The 21,163-nt window shown below is 40.5% G+C and overlaps 2 protein-coding genes across 4 annotated transcripts in view; one reads left to right on the plus strand and one right to left on the minus strand.

The window, feature by feature from the left end:
* Nucleotides 1-950: 950 nt before the first annotated feature.
* The window catches only part of dock6 (dedicator of cytokinesis 6), a 31,145-nt gene continuing 10,932 nt past the window's right edge, over nucleotides 951-21,163 (minus strand). Inside the window, exons 15-50 of one of the 3 annotated variants that reach the window (XM_026164564.2) lie at nucleotides 18,499-18,616; nucleotides 17,827-17,897; nucleotides 17,599-17,737; nucleotides 17,375-17,476; nucleotides 17,183-17,269; nucleotides 15,187-15,418; nucleotides 14,236-14,400; nucleotides 13,919-14,091; nucleotides 13,172-13,273; nucleotides 12,772-12,858; nucleotides 12,353-12,448; nucleotides 12,086-12,226; nucleotides 11,752-11,865; nucleotides 11,484-11,654; nucleotides 10,790-10,929; nucleotides 10,505-10,674; nucleotides 10,240-10,391; nucleotides 9,749-9,931; nucleotides 8,929-9,055; nucleotides 8,756-8,840; nucleotides 8,530-8,626; nucleotides 8,279-8,413; nucleotides 7,834-7,986; nucleotides 7,260-7,418; nucleotides 7,041-7,141; nucleotides 6,769-6,961; nucleotides 5,946-6,089; nucleotides 5,723-5,854; nucleotides 5,589-5,603; nucleotides 4,138-4,263; nucleotides 3,960-4,049; nucleotides 3,645-3,881; nucleotides 3,416-3,559; nucleotides 3,175-3,281; nucleotides 2,912-3,085; nucleotides 951-2,242 (exon numbers count right to left, since the gene is read on the minus strand). In XM_026164564.2, coding sequence (XP_026020349.2) covers nucleotides 2,200-2,242; nucleotides 2,912-3,085; nucleotides 3,175-3,281; nucleotides 3,416-3,559; nucleotides 3,645-3,881; nucleotides 3,960-4,049; nucleotides 4,138-4,263; nucleotides 5,589-5,603; nucleotides 5,723-5,854; nucleotides 5,946-6,089; nucleotides 6,769-6,961; nucleotides 7,041-7,141; nucleotides 7,260-7,418; nucleotides 7,834-7,986; nucleotides 8,279-8,413; nucleotides 8,530-8,626; nucleotides 8,756-8,840; nucleotides 8,929-9,055; nucleotides 9,749-9,931; nucleotides 10,240-10,391; nucleotides 10,505-10,674; nucleotides 10,790-10,929; nucleotides 11,484-11,654; nucleotides 11,752-11,865; nucleotides 12,086-12,226; nucleotides 12,353-12,448; nucleotides 12,772-12,858; nucleotides 13,172-13,273; nucleotides 13,919-14,091; nucleotides 14,236-14,400; nucleotides 15,187-15,418; nucleotides 17,183-17,269; nucleotides 17,375-17,476; nucleotides 17,599-17,737; nucleotides 17,827-17,897; nucleotides 18,499-18,616 — 4,705 coding nt within the window. In that variant the 3' untranslated portion in view covers nucleotides 951-2,199. The remainder of the gene's footprint in view (nucleotides 2,243-2,911; nucleotides 3,086-3,174; nucleotides 3,282-3,415; nucleotides 3,560-3,644; nucleotides 3,882-3,959; nucleotides 4,050-4,137; nucleotides 4,264-5,588; nucleotides 5,604-5,722; nucleotides 5,855-5,945; nucleotides 6,090-6,768; nucleotides 6,962-7,040; nucleotides 7,142-7,259; nucleotides 7,419-7,833; nucleotides 7,987-8,278; nucleotides 8,414-8,529; nucleotides 8,627-8,755; nucleotides 8,841-8,928; nucleotides 9,056-9,748; nucleotides 9,932-10,239; nucleotides 10,392-10,504; nucleotides 10,675-10,789; nucleotides 10,930-11,483; nucleotides 11,655-11,751; nucleotides 11,866-12,085; nucleotides 12,227-12,352; nucleotides 12,449-12,771; nucleotides 12,859-13,171; nucleotides 13,274-13,918; nucleotides 14,092-14,235; nucleotides 14,401-15,186; nucleotides 15,419-17,182; nucleotides 17,270-17,374; nucleotides 17,477-17,598; nucleotides 17,738-17,826; nucleotides 17,898-18,498; nucleotides 18,617-21,163) is intronic. The other 2 variants (XM_026164567.2, XM_026164565.2) reach the window with 2 other exon arrangements.
* angptl8 (angiopoietin like 8) lies at nucleotides 19,207-21,086 on the plus strand. Its single transcript, XM_080300215.1, has 4 exons — nucleotides 19,207-19,720; nucleotides 20,200-20,349; nucleotides 20,501-20,611; nucleotides 20,702-21,086. The coding sequence occupies exons 1-4, from the start codon at nucleotides 19,424-19,426 to the stop codon at nucleotides 20,717-20,719; spliced, it is 576 nt and encodes a 191-aa protein (XP_080156341.1). The 5' UTR covers nucleotides 19,207-19,423; the 3' UTR covers nucleotides 20,720-21,086.

Here is a 21,163-nt window from a genome sequence, read left to right on the forward strand (position 1 = left end):
ATCCTCACTGGTCCCCAGCTGTCACTGGTAACATTAAAGTTTACATACTGTACTCGATAATAAAATATTTTTAAACAACTTGATCACACTTTTTGGATATGAAACACTGAGCTGTGCATTTATTTAGCGCCCAATCACAACAACAGATGCTTTAAATGCAACTACAGCTGTCAAACTAGTACAACAGCATATTAAGTTTCAAGTTTAATACTGAAGTGTAGCAAACTGGAGATACAACTGAAAAGTCTAAAATATATTCAAATCCATTAAATTATCAAATCAAGGAACGCTGAGGAATCCCAATAAACGTCTAAGACCTCAAACAACCTCTTTAGAGATCCATGGACATCAAAAGTTGTTGGTGGAAGGACACCGAGTATCTTTGAGAAATTTCATACCCCACAAAAGACTTGCAGAAACAACCATAAAAGTCCCTGCAAGAGGATGTCGCCAAATAAACAAATACAAATAAAAAACTATATGTAATCATAATGGTACTGTAACCCTTGTGAATGTGCAGTAAATATGTGATGAAATAATTATTCTTAATTATAACTGTTAATTTTAAGTTATAACATCTGAAAAAGAATAGTCTACAACATTCAAAAGTATTGAGATTCATAACTAAAATTAATACATGCAAATTTAGTAATAATTACTTGCAAACCTTGTGTATGTTTCATGTAGAAACAGGAATGTAGAAATGCCACTATGTTACTGTCGTAGCCCCGTTGTTAGAGTAGTTTTTGTAGTATCACTGTGGTCTATGGGTATTAAAGATGCTTCCCATACCATAATATGATACTGACTGCTGAAAAGCGAAGAAACCATGTGTGAAAAACATAGATTTCCAGTAACAAAACTGTTAATGTGAAACAGTGTTAAAAATAGTAAACACATTACTACATGAATTTACATCGTAAGACCCATAAATAAAGGATGACCAGGAGTGTAGGGAGAAATATTTAATAGAAGACAGTGTAAATAAATAAAAAAAATTGCCTATCTAATCGGTAAAAAACAGTTTCCAGCTCTGTAAAATAACAAAAGCACATATATTTTAGTAGTTACAGTGTTAATGTGCTGCAGGTTGTTTACAATAGTGCAATTTCATAGATACAGTAGATGGAGATTTCTACAATAAATGCAAACCACAGAGGTGTATACATACAAAACATTTGGTCTTATACAGAAGCGCATAACAGTCAAACGAGGACTTGTTTACGCAGTCATAACATATTCAGTTATCTATCTATCTATACTGTAGTATGATAGTGAATGTCGCAGTTTGAACATGCCTGTGTGAGTAAACGAGATGGCCTGTCTTTAGACAGTGCTTCTGTGATAAACATCTGATACGAATGCAGTGCTTTTCTGAGAGTTCACAGTTTTAAGAACACATTTAAACATCCCATCGAGTCAGTCTCTCCCACACATTATGAGCTCAATCATATCAAACCTGGACCTCCACAAAAAGCAGCCCACCAACTCTCTTTATTGAACCCTTTATAACGAGAGATGGGCAGATAAATGTTACGACTTGAGGGAGAAGGAATGTCAGTTATTTGGTCTGTTGATAACAAAAGAAAACTCCCTGGGACTATTTAATAACAAAGTCTGGCAGTGATCACTACCAGGGATTAAAAAAAATCTCACAAATTAAATAAGTCCATGACACAAAACAGACAACCTAAGCCTGTTCAAAAGCAGACACTCGAAGCTAAAGAAAAACAAATGTAAAACAGTGCACTAAAAACTAAAGGTAAAGTCAGATCAGGCTCTGAGAGATTACTTTGGGTGGATAACTGTAAAAAGCTTTCTTTAAACGCTGCCATCTTAGAGCCTTGCTCCAAATGACAATGTTTACAGAGCAGATAACCTTCCTGCATAAACACCAGAGGGGTTTTTTTCCCCAAAAGAGGTGTGAGAGTGGTGGGGATGGTAGGGCAGCGAAAGAGGTGACAACTTACTGTGTGTGCATAGAGGGACTGGAAGGGGGAGGGGGGTGTTAAGACATGACTAGGTGGCCAAGGGTGATGAGTGTAAAATAACGAGCTAGATGAAGAAGAGGACGGTGAGTTTGTGTGTTCCTGCTACAGTTGGTGTGCAATGCAGTGGGGGGAAGGGGGGACAGACGGTATGAGATGGTGCTAATTTTAAAAGCTTGTTGCTTTGTGTCGCTTTGCAGCTTTCTGTGGCTCAACAGTCGACTTTGCGGAAACTCGACCTACTGTAGGAGTTCCTGCAAGAGAGGGGGGATAATTAGTAGGAATACTGGTAAAAAGATTTTTGTCAAAATCAAAAACATATTTTAGCAAAGATGTAGTTCATTTTTATTTCATTTGAGCCAAAAAAATGCCACCCAAGGAGTGTGAAAGTTGTCCCACTAAAAGCTTACATGGCTTTGAGTCAGCATTGTGGTTCCAAGAATAATAATGATAAACCCCTAATGTAATATAGCGGACCAATGGAGCTCAAAGTTTGTGTTAATATTTTAAATATCTGGGATTTTACATTTCTCTGTGCTGCAGCATCGGTCTGGCAGGTGCTGTTGACTGTAACTGTTTCTGATTAGAAATCAGTCCACATGCAAACACAGAGGTGCAGCCAGAAGATGATGAAAACCAAAAGTAACATATGGTGATAGTTTCCATAGTCAAACAGGCTACAGCAGTTCAAGAAGTGCATCATCTTTTATTAATGACTGTGGAATAAAATGTGACACATTTGAAATCACTGAAATGTGTCTGCATGTCTGCTCACTGGTGACATGCAGAGCATATAGCCTGAAGCATGACACAGTTTTACGTTCCTCTTATGTTAGCTTGATGTGCTTGAAGAAGCAGCATGAGATCATTTTATGCGTCTCTGTGCGTAGGCGTGTGTGTGTGTTATTAATGTCTCAAGTTACCGTTGTGTTTGCAGAGTCGGAGCTGGTAGGGTTCTGTAAAGCTGGGGGATCTTGCGGTTGATGAGAGGACCCAGAGCTTCTTTCAGTTTATGATAATTCCTTTCTAGCTCTCTGTGGTACTCTTTCTGATCTGGCCCAATCAGGGCTTTATTCTTCCTCAGGGCATCTTCACACCTGCACAAAAAAGAAAGACACAGGGAGTTGGGATTTGTTTTTATTGGCTACACAACAGTCTTTGTCTGAGACGGAGATCATGTCAGTACCTCTTAGCGAAGTCTTTAAAGCAGAGGCGCAGTTTGTTGTGATGACGAAACAGCTTGGGGTCATCAGGAATGTCGGCGAGAAAGACCTGCGCCACCTCAAGGGGGCCCTGTTAGGGGAGACAAACAGTTACATATTAGCTGAGGAATTTCTGCCACTGCTTAAAACACTAACCCAGACTTAAAGCTCTGCTTTGATGTTATTATTATTCCAGGGGGACCAGCATTTCAATTATTTTATCACCTGGTTGACAGTGGTGCCCACACAGCCCTGGAGCACCATCTGAAGCATTTTAGAGTCTGCGGGGTCTTGGTTTGTGGCGAAAGCGAGCTCCTGAGTCTTCTTCTGCATATCTTCAATCGCCACCTCAATGGGGACAAGAATAATCTGGAAAGCCAAAGATGTAACAATGAACATACATCATAATGTCTACATTTATTTAAAATCTGATCCCTCCAGTAGAGACACCCACCTCCTCCTTGTGGATAACATTGATCCGTGTCTTGATGTAAGGGAAGGCGTGAGACGTTGTCAGGATGGTTTTGCGTTTGTACTGCTCGTGCAGGTCGCCGTGAGCGCGGCCGTCCAGAGTGAAGGGAGTGCAGTACATGAAGGTACGCAAGTTGTAGTTCTTGTCAAAGTAGGTGATTCTTTCCTTCAGCTCATATGTGTCAAAGTAGGGCTCGACATAGGTGATCTGCAGGTAAGCCTGAAAAAGTCATCAGTACAGTTAGACATTTTTAAAATATACATATTCTTTAAGCAACAAACATACACATCTCTTTACCTTGTTGGGATCGAGTTTGTTTTTGTCCACTGGGTTGGAGTCTTTGATAATTTCGACCACCTCATCCCCAAATTTCTCTGAGTAGAACTCCTGTGGGCCAGAGGCATTCACCTTTAGACATATGTTCCTCATAAATCATTAAAGACATCTTTATTAACATCAGGAGGAGTTAACATGCCTCAAGTCTGTGCGATATCTCAGCTAACTTGGTGATCGATGGCTCCTTGTAGACAAATTCTTGCTCATCCAGATCTCCGAAGCGACAGCCATAGAAACCCACTCTGAAGTAGGTCCCAAACATTCGCTGAACACTAAAAACAAGACAGAAAACTTAAACGATTAAGGAGTGCAGAGCATGAGTGAATTAAAAGCAGCTGACACAGAGCTTACGTGGTAATAGTAGAAAAAAAAATACCCCGTTTTAATTCATGGACTCATTATCTGACACTAAAGACTTGAAATGAAGATTTTTTTTCTTCACAAACTAAAATGTTTAAATGACTGAGCTGTTTTTATTGAGGACTCAACAACCTTGAAACAAAGACCAAATCTGTCATACAAACGTTAGCATACTGTTTTTCCACTAGTACATAAATGCTGAATGAATGAATAGAAACACAAAAACAGGAGGAACAGCATTATGCGACACTGCAGAATAAACTCACCACGAGTAATGTGTTGTACAGAAATGTTAGCTGTTTAACCATTAGAAAAAATGCAGTAAAAAGTACTTGGTAACAGTGTGATAACAAAGTGTCAGTAACTAAGTAACTATGCAATTATATGCTAATTAGGGGTCATCATAGTAAGCAGCCATATGGAGGTGTTAACAAAGCCTAAAATGTGAAATGTAAACTAGAAATCTATCTGAATAACCAGAGTTTATTTTTTTCCTCCCAATCATGATCCATGGTTGTTATACTGCTGTTGTATTTATGCGTTATCCTATTTAACTTCTGTGCCTGATTTTCTGTTAGTGAAAAGGTCTGGTTGATGTTTGGAAATTATATAGTTATTGGATGTGGATATTGGTGGGGCCAATGACTGTGTCCGTTCCTGAGGGCCACCCTTGTAAAAAGAGCCAACATGGCCACCGCCTACCACAGAGGATCATTTACTTTCTTCTCTCTCAACCGGCCACACCAGTGAGCCGCCTTTTCTTTGTAAACGTTTTCTCTTGTTTAGTTGTTTTGGGGCTGAAAGCTGTTTGGTTTTTTTCTTTTAGTTAAAACAGCTGGTTTGTAAAATGCACACAGATTGTTTTCACCCTGACACTAATTTATATTCCTGTGTTTGCAACACCAGTGATGAAAAACAAAACAGCATTTACTGTTTGTTAACGCTTTGGATTTGGGAAAACAGATGCTTTTCATGTTGTGGGAAAATACAAATTCATGCTCAGAAGTAGTTTTATTACAGCAGGACTGCAGCACAAATTAATTAATACTTGTCTTAATTCTACTCAACCAAGTGATAAAGTAAGCTTTGCATCACTCACCAGTGGCCATGTTATTGACACAGGAGGGGAGAAGAAAACAAGCCAAGGGGAAGAAGAATAACATTGTCAACAACAACTGCTGAATGTTTTACTTTAAATTAGATGCTCTTAATGTCAGATTAGTTTGTTACCTCCCATCCTGAACTCTGGAAAAGATGAGAAAAGAAATAAAGCACATAAGAAGGGAATTAGGATAAAGATAATTAGCTAGAAACGAATTCCTTTGTGGATTGCTGGTGATTTCAGGATTAAGCTGTCAACTCACTTGGTTGTAGACTTTATTAAAGGCATCTTGTAGCTTCCCGTGGACAGTAGCCAGCTTTTTAAAGTCTCTGTTGGCTTCATGGATCGGGAGCAGAATCTTGTACACTTCATTAATGGCCTCATACATGCCGGCCTGCAGTTACAGCACAATTAAATAGAGATTTTAACACAAATCATGTTAATGCTGGAACCTTGTGCTGTTTGTCAGTGAATGTGAGTCATACCATATTAAAAGAAGCAGCTGCTTGCTCGAGAAGCCCCACCAGGCCAGACTCACTGAAATACTTCCCAGCACAAATGCCCTCCTCCTCTGGCGACAGAACGTCATCGGATACTGCCGACTCCTCTAATACGTTGGATGAAATATTCTGTAGTAAAAACAGACAAAACAGAATAGGAAAAAAGTTAACATCTGGTCATACACCCACATGTTTTATATGTCTTTTAAGTAAAAGTTTCATTTAGGCCTGAGTCACACAGGTCTAGACACCCATTAGTGAAGATCTAGTAACCACAGGTCACAAGAGTCTCAAACCGGGTGGTGAATAGTTGTTGGAGGTTTCTGGCAGTCGCTGCAAATTCAATTGCTAAAACTCAACTCACACAAGTCCAGAGACCAGTCAGCCATCACCTGGCAACGACAGGTCATTTGGGAAAAATTTGAATTCTCTACCCAGTTAGTGACTGGTTGCTGGAGGTTTCTGGCAGTTTCAGTTTCAAACTGGTCACAAAGAGGTATACAGTGCCTCAGTGAAAGATTACAGTTGCTTTGACTGTGAGCAGATTGTCGCGGTTGCCCGTAGTTTGCATGGAAAACATCTCCTTGTCAGATAACTGCCAACTACTTTCCAAGCTGTAGTGAAACAGTGAAAACTGTAACACGCACCAGATAAGGAGACAAATTTTTGTGCCTTTTGAAACATGTTGGCTGCAGTGTTCAGGCAGGTATCAGGAGGTCACCGACTGTGACCGAGGCATTAGACTAAAATCATTGTGACCTAGCCAACTATTTGTAAGTAGAAAGGTTTAAACAGAATACACATTGACCTGAAATGTGACACAACCAATGGGCAGGTAGCGACAATCCTCCAGCATGTTGAGATACTCTGCTACCAGAGCTGCGCTGTGGACCAGACAGTGGGCTGCTTCAGCATGGTTCCCTCTCTCTGAGTGTTTCCCTGCCATGTTTTGAAGCCACGTTAAGCGCAAGTCAGGGGAGTTCTGGTAACCTTTAGCAATCCTGAAAAGAGAAAATGAGAAAACACTTTAGGTTTTATTTTATTTTTGATTTACAGCCACTCTGATGGTTATTCCAGTACCTGTACATTAGGTCGATAAGCATCTCTGGATCGTGCTGATGCTCCTTCATCTTCACAGTGTCAGTAAGAATCATGTGCAGGTTGAACACCAGATCCTGGACCTGCAGTTTCAAACATACATATACCAAATGAAAAAAAATGTCTTACCTGTTCCACCAGCTTACCCGTTCCACGAGCTTCAGCTCAAAAACTGTAAACAAGATGATGGTTGCTGTCCACCTGCTCTGGGAAAGGTGTGTCCCGCAGCTCTAAGTCCTCTTCGGCATATGTCAAGATTGTCTTGAGAGACCGACGAAGATGCTCTTCATTAAAGTTCTGCGATGTTCCCACCAGTGAGGACAGAGACATGGTGACCTGCATCTTTACTCGTGCAAAGTTCTACAAACAAAAACGTAGCTCAGTGTGACTTACAACATCAGTAATAATAATGGATTGCATTTATATAGCGCTTTACAATTCCACTATTCATTCACTCTCACATTCACACACTGGTGGAAGCAAGCTACACTTGTAGCCACAGTTGCCCTGGGACAGACTGACAGAAGCGAGGCTGCCTTATCGCGCCATCACCAGTAGGTGGTAGGTGAAGTGTCTTGCCCAAGGACACAACAACCAAGACAGACAGAGCTGGGATCGAACCGGCAACCTTCTGGTTACAAGCTGAGCTTCCCAAACCTGAACCACAGTCGCCCATTACAGTCTTGAATTACGGTATAGATGCATTTTGCTGACATGTCCACAGTAATGAAAGAACATCAAAGTATTTCACAGATAATGAAACATCTTAACATACATTTCCAATCTCGAAGTTCTGTCTCATGAGCAGGTAAAGGGATGCCGAGGCGTGACTTCTGACAGAGCCGACACTGCTGCTGCAGTGACGCAGGAGACGCAGGCACAGGTCTGCACAAAGCTCCGTGTCCTCCTCAAACAGCATCTCTGGGAACTATACACAAAAACACACAGCGTCACTTCGTACAGTTCACCCCGCTGCCACCAGAAATTAAATATGGCCCACTTGCTTTACTTTTCAATACAAAAATGTAACACAGATGTCATCAATAAAAATGAGTAAGCAGAATAATGCCAAATAGGAGTAAAACTATTAATACCAAAACATTAATTATTTGTGTTAATTTATTAATTTGTGATTTTTTTATTTTTTTTTTTGCTGGAAAGGACAATAAAAAAAAAAACCCTGAAAACTTGTGTAATTGCTAAAAACAAACTGCACTTACTTTGAAAACCAGAGCTCTCTGTGTATTGAAGCAATGCTGCAGAAAGAGGGCGCTCTGGTTTCCTGCCATGCTGTGAAGAAGTACTCTCAGCACTCCACCTAAAACACTTTCTTTCAACTCTGATGCAACCACAGTCTGAAAGAAGACAGGCACACAACAAGCAAAGGATGTTTATATAGGAGGACAGCACTGTATGTCAACCACTGGAAAGGTGGTGTCTAAACAGATTTATTTAATTCTCATTGTTTTACCTTGACTATAATTTCCAGTGTGTCCAGTACTATGAGAGAGGCCTCAGTAGCTAGGTTTCCATCCACCACAGACTCCTGTTCCACCTCAGCCTTAGTCCTGAAAGGTGTCATTTTACAATCATGTTACACAGAAACACACATTTGACATAAATTATAATCCAAGAATATTTGTAATTTTCACAAGGTGAGCAGAAGAACCAAATCTATATGTCTGTAAAGCACATACTTGTCGACTCTGTCTGCATTTGTTCTCCAATGAGTTACGTTCTTTTTCCACCTAACGTTCTCCTGGCTGCCATAAGGGCTCCTTTCTGTAAGAGTAAATTTCCTTAAGCACCACAAATATAAATTGCTTCAGACATGCACGACGCAAACCTATGTTTCTGTTGTGCTTCCCACCTCTGTGACGCCGAACCATCTCCTGACGGGCTCCGATTGTGCCCAGTATGGCTTCTTCAAGTCGTGCTTTCATATCCTGAGACTTTTTAAATGTCAGGCTATTGATCCGCTCCAAAGTCTTCTTCCCCTACAACGCCCACCAAACATCAGAGGACAAATAAATCATAAAAAGGTAGCATACAAATTAAGCAAGTTTACCCAGAAATTTCTCTGACAGAGAAAAAAAGACTATATTAAAAGTGGATAAAAGGGAAAAAAAACTGGGTAGAAAGCTGCTAAGAAATGGACTTTAGAAAGGCAAACAATTTAAAAACAAACAAACATAAAAATAGCCTTCTGTCCTATTGATAATTTATAGAGTAAACACAGCTAAATAGACTACTGTGTGATTTTGCAGTGCTATGTAAACAGTAATGGAAAATACAGTAGTAACCCTGGATATGATGTCTGAAGTCCAAGTGCCTCAGTGTACAATGCATTATGTATAATGTATCATATCAAATATACTTTTCAGAGACAGAAGTGAGGGCATTCTCAGCCAGCAGTAACTGACCAGCACAGATCTGTTACATGCTGCCACAGACATCATTTTTGCAGTAATGGTTAAATTAAATCTAATTTTTAAATAACAGCTAATTAAACCATGAACATTAACTCATTGCCTTCATAAAAACCCCATCAAACAGGAGAAAAAGAAGGAAAATGAAATTTAATCAATATTTGCTCTGAACTAGATTTCTTTGAAAAAAAAAATCAATTTAGAGGAATTTAGCATCTCCCTGAATGAACTGCAGATCTTGATGGTGCCCATTTATTATACCTTGTATTCAAAGCAGGACACACAGAGATGCAGCAGATCTAGCAAGCGGTTGATTTGCAGTACAGACAAATCTGACACCCAGCGCTCCAGGAGAGCTGCATCTGCATTCTTCAGCACCCACAGGAAACACACCAGCAGAGTCCTACTGCACTCGGCGGACAGAGAGCTGGACTGGCGCCCCGCCTGGTAACGACACGCACACACACAGAAAATCGGTGCCAATCTTGTAATCCACTTGAGTATAGAACAAAATGGCTGTTTAGAGAAAGTTATAGCAAAGGACACAGAGCCACCTACAGGTGAAGAGGAGCAGTTGTTCTTTAGCTAAAGAACAACATGGAAAGAATGCAAATGATATTTAAATGGGTGAGTGTTGTGTGGTGTGACCGTCTGTCAAACTGAAGCAGCAGTCGCCCACACAGAGGCCACTCTGTGACCTGTCAGTCTGTAGGGCTCTGGGGAACACTATGACCCTTGCTGCTATCACTTACCACTGTGGGCAGTGCGAATGGGTTGGCTTTGGCGTGCTGCAGAGGGGAGCCAGCGATTGCCATGGCAACAGACTGACTGATAGTGCTGCCACTGTCTGGGTCAGCATCGTCAGCGTGGGTGGATGCATGGCGGACCCGAGAAGGCGAGGAGTCTGCAAGGCAATAAGAAAAGCGCTCTCAGGTACAATAATACTGCAAATATAACAACATCTTCTCGAGCAGGTGGAAAATCATATTTATGGGCTGCTCATATTGTTCTGCTGACCAGAGAAGTCATAGAGTTGATGTAGCGTCTCCATGACGATTGGGATGAGAGGCAGGTAGAGCTGAGCCATGTGGGCTCTGACTTGAGGGTCCCTGTAGCGAGGGTCTGCATCGTGGCTACACAGCAGGGAGTGAACGGCACTAATGGCCTTTTTATGAAGGAAAAAAACCCTGTGGGTGATAAACAAAATCATCATAATCTTTGTCATCTCTCATTTTATTTCACGTTAAAGTCTGAATCGATGTAAAGTCTTGATCAGCTTGTGAGCAGATACTAAAAACCCACCCTTCACCATCAGGGTCGAGGATGAGTGAGAGCTCAGACAGCAGCAGGCCGGACAGGAAGTGCTGCTGGCGAAAAGGGACGGAGAGCTCAAACATGGTGGCCACGCCCTGGTCTTGCACCATACTGGAAAATGCTGAGCTCTGTGGACACAAGGAGACATAGTTAAGATGACACAGAATTATAGAGAAATGACTTTAAGTGTGGCTGACATTAATGTTATGCAATGGTTTGTGTAGGAACACAGTAGAAGAGTTATTCTCGAATTTTTGATGACTGCAAATTTAAGACATCATTTATTTATTAAGGAAAATAAACAGCTTTAGTTAGTGTTTGTAGTGTATTTGCTAATTTCATAATTTATGTTTGTATTTTTGAACCAAGAGGAAGGCACATTTTGACCCCAGCGGTATTTCTGTTAAGAAACTCTAGCTATGATGCCCAGAACAGAAGAGTTGGAATTCAAGAAAAATCCTCCCAAAATGACACAATACAGTGTATTGCATTCTTTCCTTGGCTGACTCAAGGGCTGCAAAAAACATCCCCAAGGGCCATGACTGGAACTTTGAGGACACTGATGCTATGAGTATGCACTTATTACAGAGGGAAATTAGCAACATTTCAATTTATCCATTCTCTTTATGTGAAATTTTTTTATTTTTATAATTCGTCTATGATGGATAATGTGCTGTAGTACCTGTGATGTAGTGGAAGAAGTGGAAGGAGAGGGGGAGGCTGGGGGGCTCAGGATTGAGCACGGCAAGTTGAGGATCACATAGTGCTCATGGCTGCAGACAATACGAGTGAAGTCCATCCTCAGAGCATTCAGAGAGCTGGGATTCTGGGCCGTGTGCAACTTGTTGGCAATCTGTTTAACATGCAGTTACATAGAAGATACAATAATGTGTGTGGGAGTCTCTGAGCGTATCAGATTACAGGAAAATAGGAAAAAGTGCAATGGGGACCTGTTTGTAGTAAGAGCGGATGAGGTTGAAGACAAAGCCCCGGTCCATGAGAGACAACAGGTCACTCAGGAAGAAAGCCAGACTGCTATTTAACCTCTCCACAAGCTCCACATCCTGGAAGGGGAAAATTCATGTGAGAGAAAGAGGAAGAGTCTTGGTTTACATTATATTAGGTTGTATATTAGGTTTGAATCAAACAGCAATGCTCAAGCTTTGTATAAAAGATAAGGGAGAAAAATAAAGCCACTATAGTTTTTGTTGGCCAGTGACCTAAATTGTTATCAAGAAATGAATTCAATTTCTAGAATATGGGGTAGCTCTCAGGATTTGGTACCTTGTGGTATCGGCTGGCAATGTCTGCACTGATGGCACACACAAGTGCAGCGATGTCATCCACAAAGCGGTCTGGGAACCGCTGACGCCTGGGAACATCCAGTTTTGAGGTCAGGAATAAGTGGTGGGCCATGCTCTTTGTCTGTAGGAGGGGATACATAAGAAAATGGTTTGCAGACCTTAAGTTTTGTTTTACTGCATTCTCTTTAGATTTTTGCTACTTAGAAAGTGGTGTACAATTATTGCAATTTCAAAAAGGAATGCTTACCATCAGGTGGAAGAAAAGCCAAGCTTGTTGCAGTGCCGCTTCCCTCACTGTGCTGGTGCTGACCACCCACTGTAAAGCCAGCTCCTCGTGGAGCAGCTAGACATGAACCAACAACAAGCTAGTTCAGTTTGGTCTAGTTAATTGTATTTGAGCTATCAAGATTAAAATAAACAGTTTCAATGCTATTAGGAATACTTCATAAACAGTAACTGCAGGTTATAAAGGTTTAGGAGTACGAACTGATAGTTCTTCATTCCAAAAAGATCTAAATTTTCAATTTTCACATTATTTCCATGTAGATCTGTGTTCAAATCGCATGATTGTTGATGAATGGTAATGATATTGGAAGTTGGTGAATGATATGATATCACAAATGTGTTAGTTTGTAACTTTTACAGTTAGTTAGATGCCAGTTTTACCTTCTTTGCAATCTGCCTTGGGGGAACTGAAAACAAAGCCACGCTGTCCAGAAAGGCAGACATGCGATTGCAGCTGCGGTCGTTTGCCTGACATGGAGTGATGGTGAGGTGAACACACACAGATGACGTGAAAATGGGTGAATGGAAATGGGTGGGTGGCCAGAGAACTTTCTATGAACTCCTAACAAGCCCCAGGCAGAACTTGTGCCTGTTAGGCAGCAGAGAGGATGTACAGGGAGTAGATAAAAAGGGGTGACAGGTGGGCTGAGGCGAGCAGAGAGAGAGCCAGACAGACACAGATGCAATGGAGGTAAGAAATGACCCGCGAGAATTGATGAGAGGCAGTGCAGGATGGAGGTGGAGGAGGTAAAGGTGAGGATGAGGTGAAGGGATTTGGCACCTGCTTGAGCTCACAGCTGGAGTTGGGGTTCCGGCGTAGCACAGATCTGGAGCCCCCAGGGGCATAAGCAGAGTTTACCCAGGAGTGGGAGCGGTCAATGCCCTGCCATAAGCCACCAGAGACACACACAAAAACACACACAGAGTGTGGCAAGAGGCAAGAGCACAGTGAATTAAGAGAGGGTAATTACTACATAAAAGATTATTTAGAGAAGAAAATCAGGAACGAAATAAAAGGAGACAAAAGCAACAAAGAAAAGAAAGCTGGGGAGAGGAGAATAAAGGACTGAGGTACTGCATTAAGTAAAGGGATAGAGGCACAGAGAATTACTACATTGTTGTCTAAGCAGTGAGACAGACTGTTTGCACAGAGTTCTCAGTTAACCTGAGTTTATTGAATCAGCTGTGAAGAGTCCAGAAACTACGATTACAACAAAATAACAGAGTGATATTATCTAAACAGAAACTAGAAAATAAACAAGTGGTTTCATAAAGACAGAAAACACAGACCATGTTTTCTGTGTAGCCAGACTGTAACAACATTCATATATTTTACTTAATGTAATTGAAATACTAGGGGAAAAATGAGACACTAAGCAAATATAATAAATGTGAAAGTAAAGCAACAGCTGCCTATGATAAGTTTGACTGGTACACATTTCCTGCAAAACATAAGACCAACAAAGTGCAAAATATTTAATAACCTAACTTTAATCTCCTTTAAAATGACTTGAGAAGTGCAGCATACCTTGCTCCCCATGATCCTTTGCACCTCCTCATCAGGAGAAACTGGTGTGCTAGCCAGGTCTGGGTTGGAGTTGCTAATGCTTTTGGAACGGGACAGGTGCAGACTGCTTGGCCGCGCTGTTGCCCTTGATAAGGTAGCGTACTGCATTGGCATCTCATAGGACTGGGTGCCTGCTACTCGGGGAGAAGGAAAGGACATAGAAGTTAGCAAATAAAACAATTTAAAAAAAAAACCCCTGGCACTTTATGGTCTAACAAAAACCATTTTTGTTCTTTCAAATGAAAATAAAGGTTTCACAGTTAAGCCTGGTGACTCACCATTCGGTGGCAGGGTAGGCTCGGCAGTGGGCAGGCGGAAGCAGTAATGGATGTAAGATGCCAGCAGATTGTTGCGGCCATGTTGATCTTGGTTCCCTTCCAGGTTTTTGTGGATCTGATTGACCAACAGAGCCATGGCTTCGAAAGCAGCCCGACCCAGGTTCACTGCAGGTAAATTCAAAGTGAGTTCTTTAAAACAACAATAACCACAACCACAACAACAAAGGTAATGCTTGCCCTAAAGGTAACCACAAGTTAACGCATTTATTATCAGGTGCTAAACTGAATCTAGAATATCTGTTGCTCTGTTGTGTGTGTTAATGAAGTAAATTCCTCAATGTAAAGCAAATTAAACAGTTTTGTTTTTCATATCTTCAACAAAAAAATAATTATCAATAATCATATTAATATATCTCTAAGAGAGTTATTACAATCACTCAAAAAAATGAGAATTTGCATTTTTGCCTAGTTTGCATAGAAAGTAGTGTTGTGATGTGATGAAAGAAGATAGATACATATTGAAAATTATGCTTGCTGCCTGTAAAAAGGCAATTACAAGAAAATGGAACAAGATAGACCCACCATCACAGGACGAATGGATCAAAATTATAGATGAAATACAAACCATGGAACAATTGACCTACAGAATCAATACCATAAAAAGTGGGAGAAATGGACTGAGTATATAAACCCAACAGGATAAAGACCAACACATTGATAATGAGAAATGATCAAACTGTAGAAACAAGGAGATCCAACATGTTTTTTTTGTTTTTTGTTTTTTTTGGGGGGGGGGGGGGGGTTGTTATCCTACTTGTATTTATCTTTTTGTTGTTGTTGTTGCTTTGTTGTTTTGTTTTGTTGTTACCCCCTACCCTCCCTGTATAATGTTTAAAGAAAAACAATAAAAAGAAAGTTAAAAAAAGAAAGAAGTGTTGACAGCCTCCTCACCAATCTGGCCTGCAATGACTGGAGGGTAGACAATGAGCTGAATGAGTTTGTTAAGCAGCTGATGCAAGAACCTGACACAGGTATCCAGCACAGCCCCTCTCAGCGCAGCCATGCTGGCCTTCAGCTCCCCTTCCATGTTTGCCTCAGTTATGATGACGTCCTTCAGGCGGAAAGGAAAGGAGTACTCCTCCAGGACATACACTAACGTGAAAAACTTATCCAGGTGAGGGTCCTAGAAGCACACATGCACAATGAATGATAAGTAACAGCTGATGTTGGTGAACTTTGATTTGGCAGAACACCTGAAATTCTAGAAGAGCAGGGTGATCCAGGGTGTGTGTGACCTTCCTTTTCTAAAGTGACATGAAACTGCATTTCCCGATGACCTGCATATATGTGAGCCAACAGGAGCCAAGCAGACTGTGACGTACATCAAACAATAAAATAAATTTCAAGTTTCTCCACTCTGAGCAACATTAATGTGCACCACACTTCTTTTGTTTTCCAGTTTACGCCGATTTACTTTGATACTATCTAAAGCCAACAAAATGATTGTTTTAGACATTAAACTAAACTAGTTTCTATAGACATATGCCAGTTACATCTATGACGCTTGTATATTAATTTAAATAAATGTGAATGCCAAACAGGATGGAAATACATTAAAAGTGAAATTATACTGTTTGAGGAAAACACTGATGTTTTACATGATGAAATATGTTTATACGTTTATAGATGTGAAAGACTAACACAAATCTAGTTTTTGATCTAAAAGACAGCCCATAGTCTCAAATGTGAAACTCAGTTTGCTTCGTACATACTTCCAGGCACAGACTTTAACTAAAGATGCACCCAGTGCAACTTTCTTGGTTTATTTCGATTTTTTTCTTAATGCTACCTACTGACAACGATTTTTACCTATTCTGATTTTCTTGGAGCTATTATTGACAGCTTATAGAAATAAAAACCAGCCTTTCTTCAATGCAAAATATTATTTTCATAATAAAAGAAATGATTGGACTTTAGAAGTTCCACCAAACTTTAGTAACTTACAGGATCCTCTCTAATTTAAACAAGTGAAAATAAAGTGTTCTGCTACTGGAACAAGGCACAAATAATTAACTGAAAATAAGTTGTTGTACATCCACCTTTACCTGACGTATTTCACCTTACCAAACAAAAGCAGGTACAACAACACAAATGTATCTACTTACATCACTTTCTAGTCTAATTATAGCTTCACCAGATAACAGGACATCGACCCTCATGTGTTTTCACTTGTCTCCATAATTTTCCTCGTATCTGCTTTGATCCGTTCACTGCTCGTGAAGCTGCTGGCTTGTGGCTGCTTCTAAATTCTGGATAGTGTTATATTTAGCAACTGCCTTTATTAGCTTCTTTCAAAACTCCATATTCAGCTTGGTCAGGGTGATTTAAATGTCTCATTAGATTTGTTATTAAGAATGTTTTCATGGTAGGCCCTCTGTGGTTTACTTTAGTGAACTTTGTGTCTTCACTTGCAGACAGGAGCCTCTACGCTAACAAAATGTTACTGCGTAGTTGTGAGCGCATGACTATTTGCCTGTGCTACTGAGTACGTTTTTGTGCGTGCACGGAAAGGACCAGCTTGTAATTAGGTACGTGAGACTGACTGTCACCAGTCCAGGACAAGGACAGGTGCATGTCTTTTAACTTTAACTGCTATGTTCCCATTTCTGTAGACTAACATTTCTATAGCTTCCACCGATGTATCGCAAATTGAGCAGCCCGAAAGTGAGCTCCTTAAAGACCAGGGAGTATTATTTTTTTGTTTTGTAGTAATAACACTAAAGAACATTTAAGACAATTCAATGCTTTTTAAGGTATTTTTGATAGCAGATCTATAAGAATTATAAAAAATTTTAAGGACCCACAGCCAAGCTATAATAGCAAATTGGGTCTTTACACGTGGGAGGAATAAGAAAGAGCAGTAAGTGTAAGAAGCGTATTTGTGTACCTGAGTGTGGACTGAGGAGGCCGCTTTCACTTCGACATTGAACACACCTTTGTGATTATCCACCCACTTCATGCCTGGGAGCTGAACCTGCCAGAGAGTGACACCCAACTCATTTAACACTCAGGCACACCACAAAGGAATAGGTGCTGGAAGAAGAACCAATGTTCACACAATCTCTTCAAACACACTCACGTCAGGGGTGAGCACCGAGTAGCTAGCCGGGGGCTTTTCCACAGAGACAGGCAGACTGAAAGAGCCGGTGCGTAGTCTGCCATGTTGCATCAGAGGGATCCACTGCAAGCAGAAAGAAAGACACGCGATCTCTAACAGATGGCAAGACAACAGATAGAACTATTGAACAAGTGAGTGTGTGGGTGAAAGTATTCAAGGAGAGCCAGCTGAAGGAGTGCACTCACCGTGTAGCCCACAGGAGTCTCCAGAGGAGTGTTCTGTTTGGGCTGGCAGCTGATGTGGTAAAAGGTGAACAACAGGTGGTGGTTGTCTGTCAGATTGGCAGGAATCTTCATCTTCATCTCCTCATAGAACTCAGGAGACCTTATGAGAAAGAGTTAAACAAGACATTTAGGAAAGAAAGAAAAGTTGGACAGACTTGAGCAGAGGCTTAACAGGTGAGGGAACCTTACTTGTTATGGTAAATGACAGGAGAGTATGCCTCTTTCATGAATTCTGCACAGCTCGATTTTCCAAAGATGACCTGTTTTTAAAAAAAGCAGTGCATAAATGCAGTTTTCCATAACCAATAAGGCATTCACCATGAACACCACAACTGTTTCAAACCCCAAACTGAGAACAGTTCACTCTGGAAAAATTTTTTTTCAAAGGTTTGAAAACTTTTCACTCATAAATGAAAGAAAGAGTGAATTTCAACTAGTTACACTGGTTGAGTATTTTGAGTAGTTTCTATGTTACTGTAACTGTGTCAGCAGCAGCCATGTTACATAACAAGCAATCCTTTTCTACCCTGCAGCTCTACATGGGATTGCTGTTATGGGATATGCAAAAGAAATATCCTGGGTGGAGTGCCACTTATAGTAAACACTATATAGTGTGCATCGTCCATGTTATACTAAATAAACCAAAAGAAAAGAAAATCAGAGTGATAACATGAAAGATATGCTGCAGGTCATGCATAACTAAATTCTTCTTCCTTTGCTGCTCACAAATATGTTCCTTTGAAGTTCCCGCTACTGAAAAAGACATCATATAGTATTTCTAAGCTTTTCTTTGTGGCTGGGATTTCATTTGCCAGAGAACATCACGGTCATGTTGCTTCATTATCCCCGAGTGTAACTCACCGCTAAGGCTTGACTGGGGTCCTCTCCTGCCATGAACTGTACTTTCACAGCAATGTTCCTCACTGAGCCCTGACGGCTGCTGAAGTTCAGACTTTGTGGGTAAACATAGAGCAGGTTCCTTAGAGCCAAAATAGGCAGAGAGAGAAAGAGAGAAAAATACAAGAATTTTAAAAGGCTGCATAGCCATGAAGGGAACACTTAATTCCTGTTATGATGTCAGCATGTGGCAATAAGATCACACCCCATTTATATTAAATATTTCCCACAACCTACAATATATAACAATCTTATTCTCAGAAAAGACAAGATCATACGAGCGCACATAACGGGAGTGGGACCCGAACCTGGCCTCACTTGATGAAAGTCACCTTAACCCCCATCCAAGTTAAACATTAGAGTTAACTCCTGTACATATTTGAAAGCTGACTTTAGCCACTTGTATAAAGGCACTGACACACCACGCAATCACATGTGATTGACATAACAATCAAACTTTGTGCACAGAATATAATACATGTGAAAATTTTCTTCGTTAAAAAAAAGCTACATATATTGCTATGCATGATGCACATGTTTGTGACCTAAATGACAAAATTAGTATCGCTACAGTCAAACTTCAAGGGAGGGTCACTGAGGCAAAGGCCATGGACAAGACCTGTGATCAGGCCAAAGCCGAGCTAATGTTTTACCCTGGTATCGCACGTAGCCATGCACACATGCAATATAAGGTGGAGCAGCCACCCTCCATTCATCGCTGAGGGGCTGATGACACTGCTATGACAGACAAGTGCCTGTTTATGGCTTTCATTTTTGACTCATACATAAAAAAAAAGCTTTATTCTGCACAGGCGCTATTGCTGAAAGATAAATCAGAAATATCTTTTGAACATCTGAAAGAACTGAGGAAACAACATTTATTATCACAATGCTCTGGAGCCTGTGCTTGCTTTTTGTGGCTGGAGCAGTGCACGCAAGCCCGGTCAGGAAGACCAGCAAGACGGAATACAAGGTGGCACCGCAAGAAGAAGTCAATGTGCTCATGTTTGGTGTCTTACAGTTTGGCGAATCCCTAAACTATGCTTATGAAACCACTGAGGCAAAGATAGCGAGAATCAGCCGGTCTTTGAAGAACACTGAGAGAACTCTCCAAAAGCTGGGGAAACAGACTGAGCAGGCTGCAGAGGTGGAGAAACAGATCAAAGAAGTGATACAGCTGCTACAGGTAAGAAGACATGGAAATATGTAAACAACAGATCCCCCAGGTGAAGGTGAAAGGCTGTGGTATTTGGGGAGAGATAATGTCTCAGAATTACAATCAAGGTTCAATCTCAGTACAGCATACGGGAGCAAACTTGAGGCAGAGTATATAAGTCGCCATCAGATTGAGGTGGAGACACAGAGAAGGAGAGAGAAAATGCAGCTTTTTGGTGACTTGTGAAAGCAAAACATTTTCTTTAAAATGCCTACATAAAATCCTGTATTGCTGTTATTATGTGGGCACTCACAGCCAAGACAATCATATTACTATTATTCACTTCATTTGCCTGCTGTATAAGGTTAAACCATACTCTAATATCCAAGACAAGAGCAAGCAAAATGAGTGTGAAAGCTACATGTAAGACTCTGGGGAAAGCAGCTGCCAGCTGCACTAAGGCTTTTGTTGGGGGAAGAGAATAATATAGGCACATCCTCTTTTGATAGGCCCAGATGGCCCAGCAACACGCTCAGACCACAAAGACTAAAGAATGGCTGACCAGCCTGGAGAAGGAAGAGCAGCAGCTGAGGACAAAAGTGAGCCAGTTGGAGATGTACCTCAGCAACTCTGTACCTCCAAGCATCAAGGAGCTGCAGGTAACAGAAAGCTGTACTCAAAATAGTTACAGTTCAGCATGAATTCTAACACTCCATCACTCCATAGTTGCTTTTGCTGGTTATTGCTTCATATTTGAACGCTAGTCATATAATCACTGACAGGTTATTTTAACTTTACTTCTGTTTGTAGGAGAGAGCAGAGGAGCACGACAAAGTCTTGCGAGGCTTACAGCTTTTGACTGAGCTCCAAAAAGAGGATATTGAGAGTCAGAATGAGCAGCTTGCCAAACTGCAGAAGATGGTAAATAACTTGTTCAAACTATCTGATATTCTTGATAAACTTTCCATGTTTTTATTTCATTAAATTTGCTACTTTGCTTCCCTCTTCCAGAGTGAAGTACTGACATGATCCAGATCTTAACTCCATAAACTCACTGCACTCCCTTCCAACCTTGCTATGGATGCTATAGATCAACTGCACTGGCAGAAAATATATATTTTGGGTCCTTCATAATTACATCCTTGTTATCGTATGCACAAAATCTATATTTTGTGCATTATTTTTGTGTCTTTACATCAGTTTGCTTTGTAAATTTGCTTTTTAAAATAAGCTGTTAAATTATTAAAGATTGTGTTTAGTGAACCAGTATTATATGTATACGCTGTACATAGAATAAAAACAATTTGTTTGTTTTTTGTATTTTTATGCTCATATTCTACATGAAAATAACATTAGTAAAAAAAAATTTCAGATTAAAAAAAAAATGCTGGAAAAATGTCTCTTTTTCTCCTTTAACTATTGACTTAAAGGTTGAAGAATATCAGATTCAGTCAAAAATCAATAATCAAATAG

The sequence above is a fragment of the Astatotilapia calliptera genome, chromosome 4 (genome assembly GCF_964374335.1).
Source record: "Astatotilapia calliptera chromosome 4, fAstCal68.1, whole genome shotgun sequence".
In the NCBI taxonomy this organism is placed as follows: Eukaryota; Metazoa; Chordata; class Actinopteri; order Cichliformes; family Cichlidae; genus Astatotilapia; species Astatotilapia calliptera.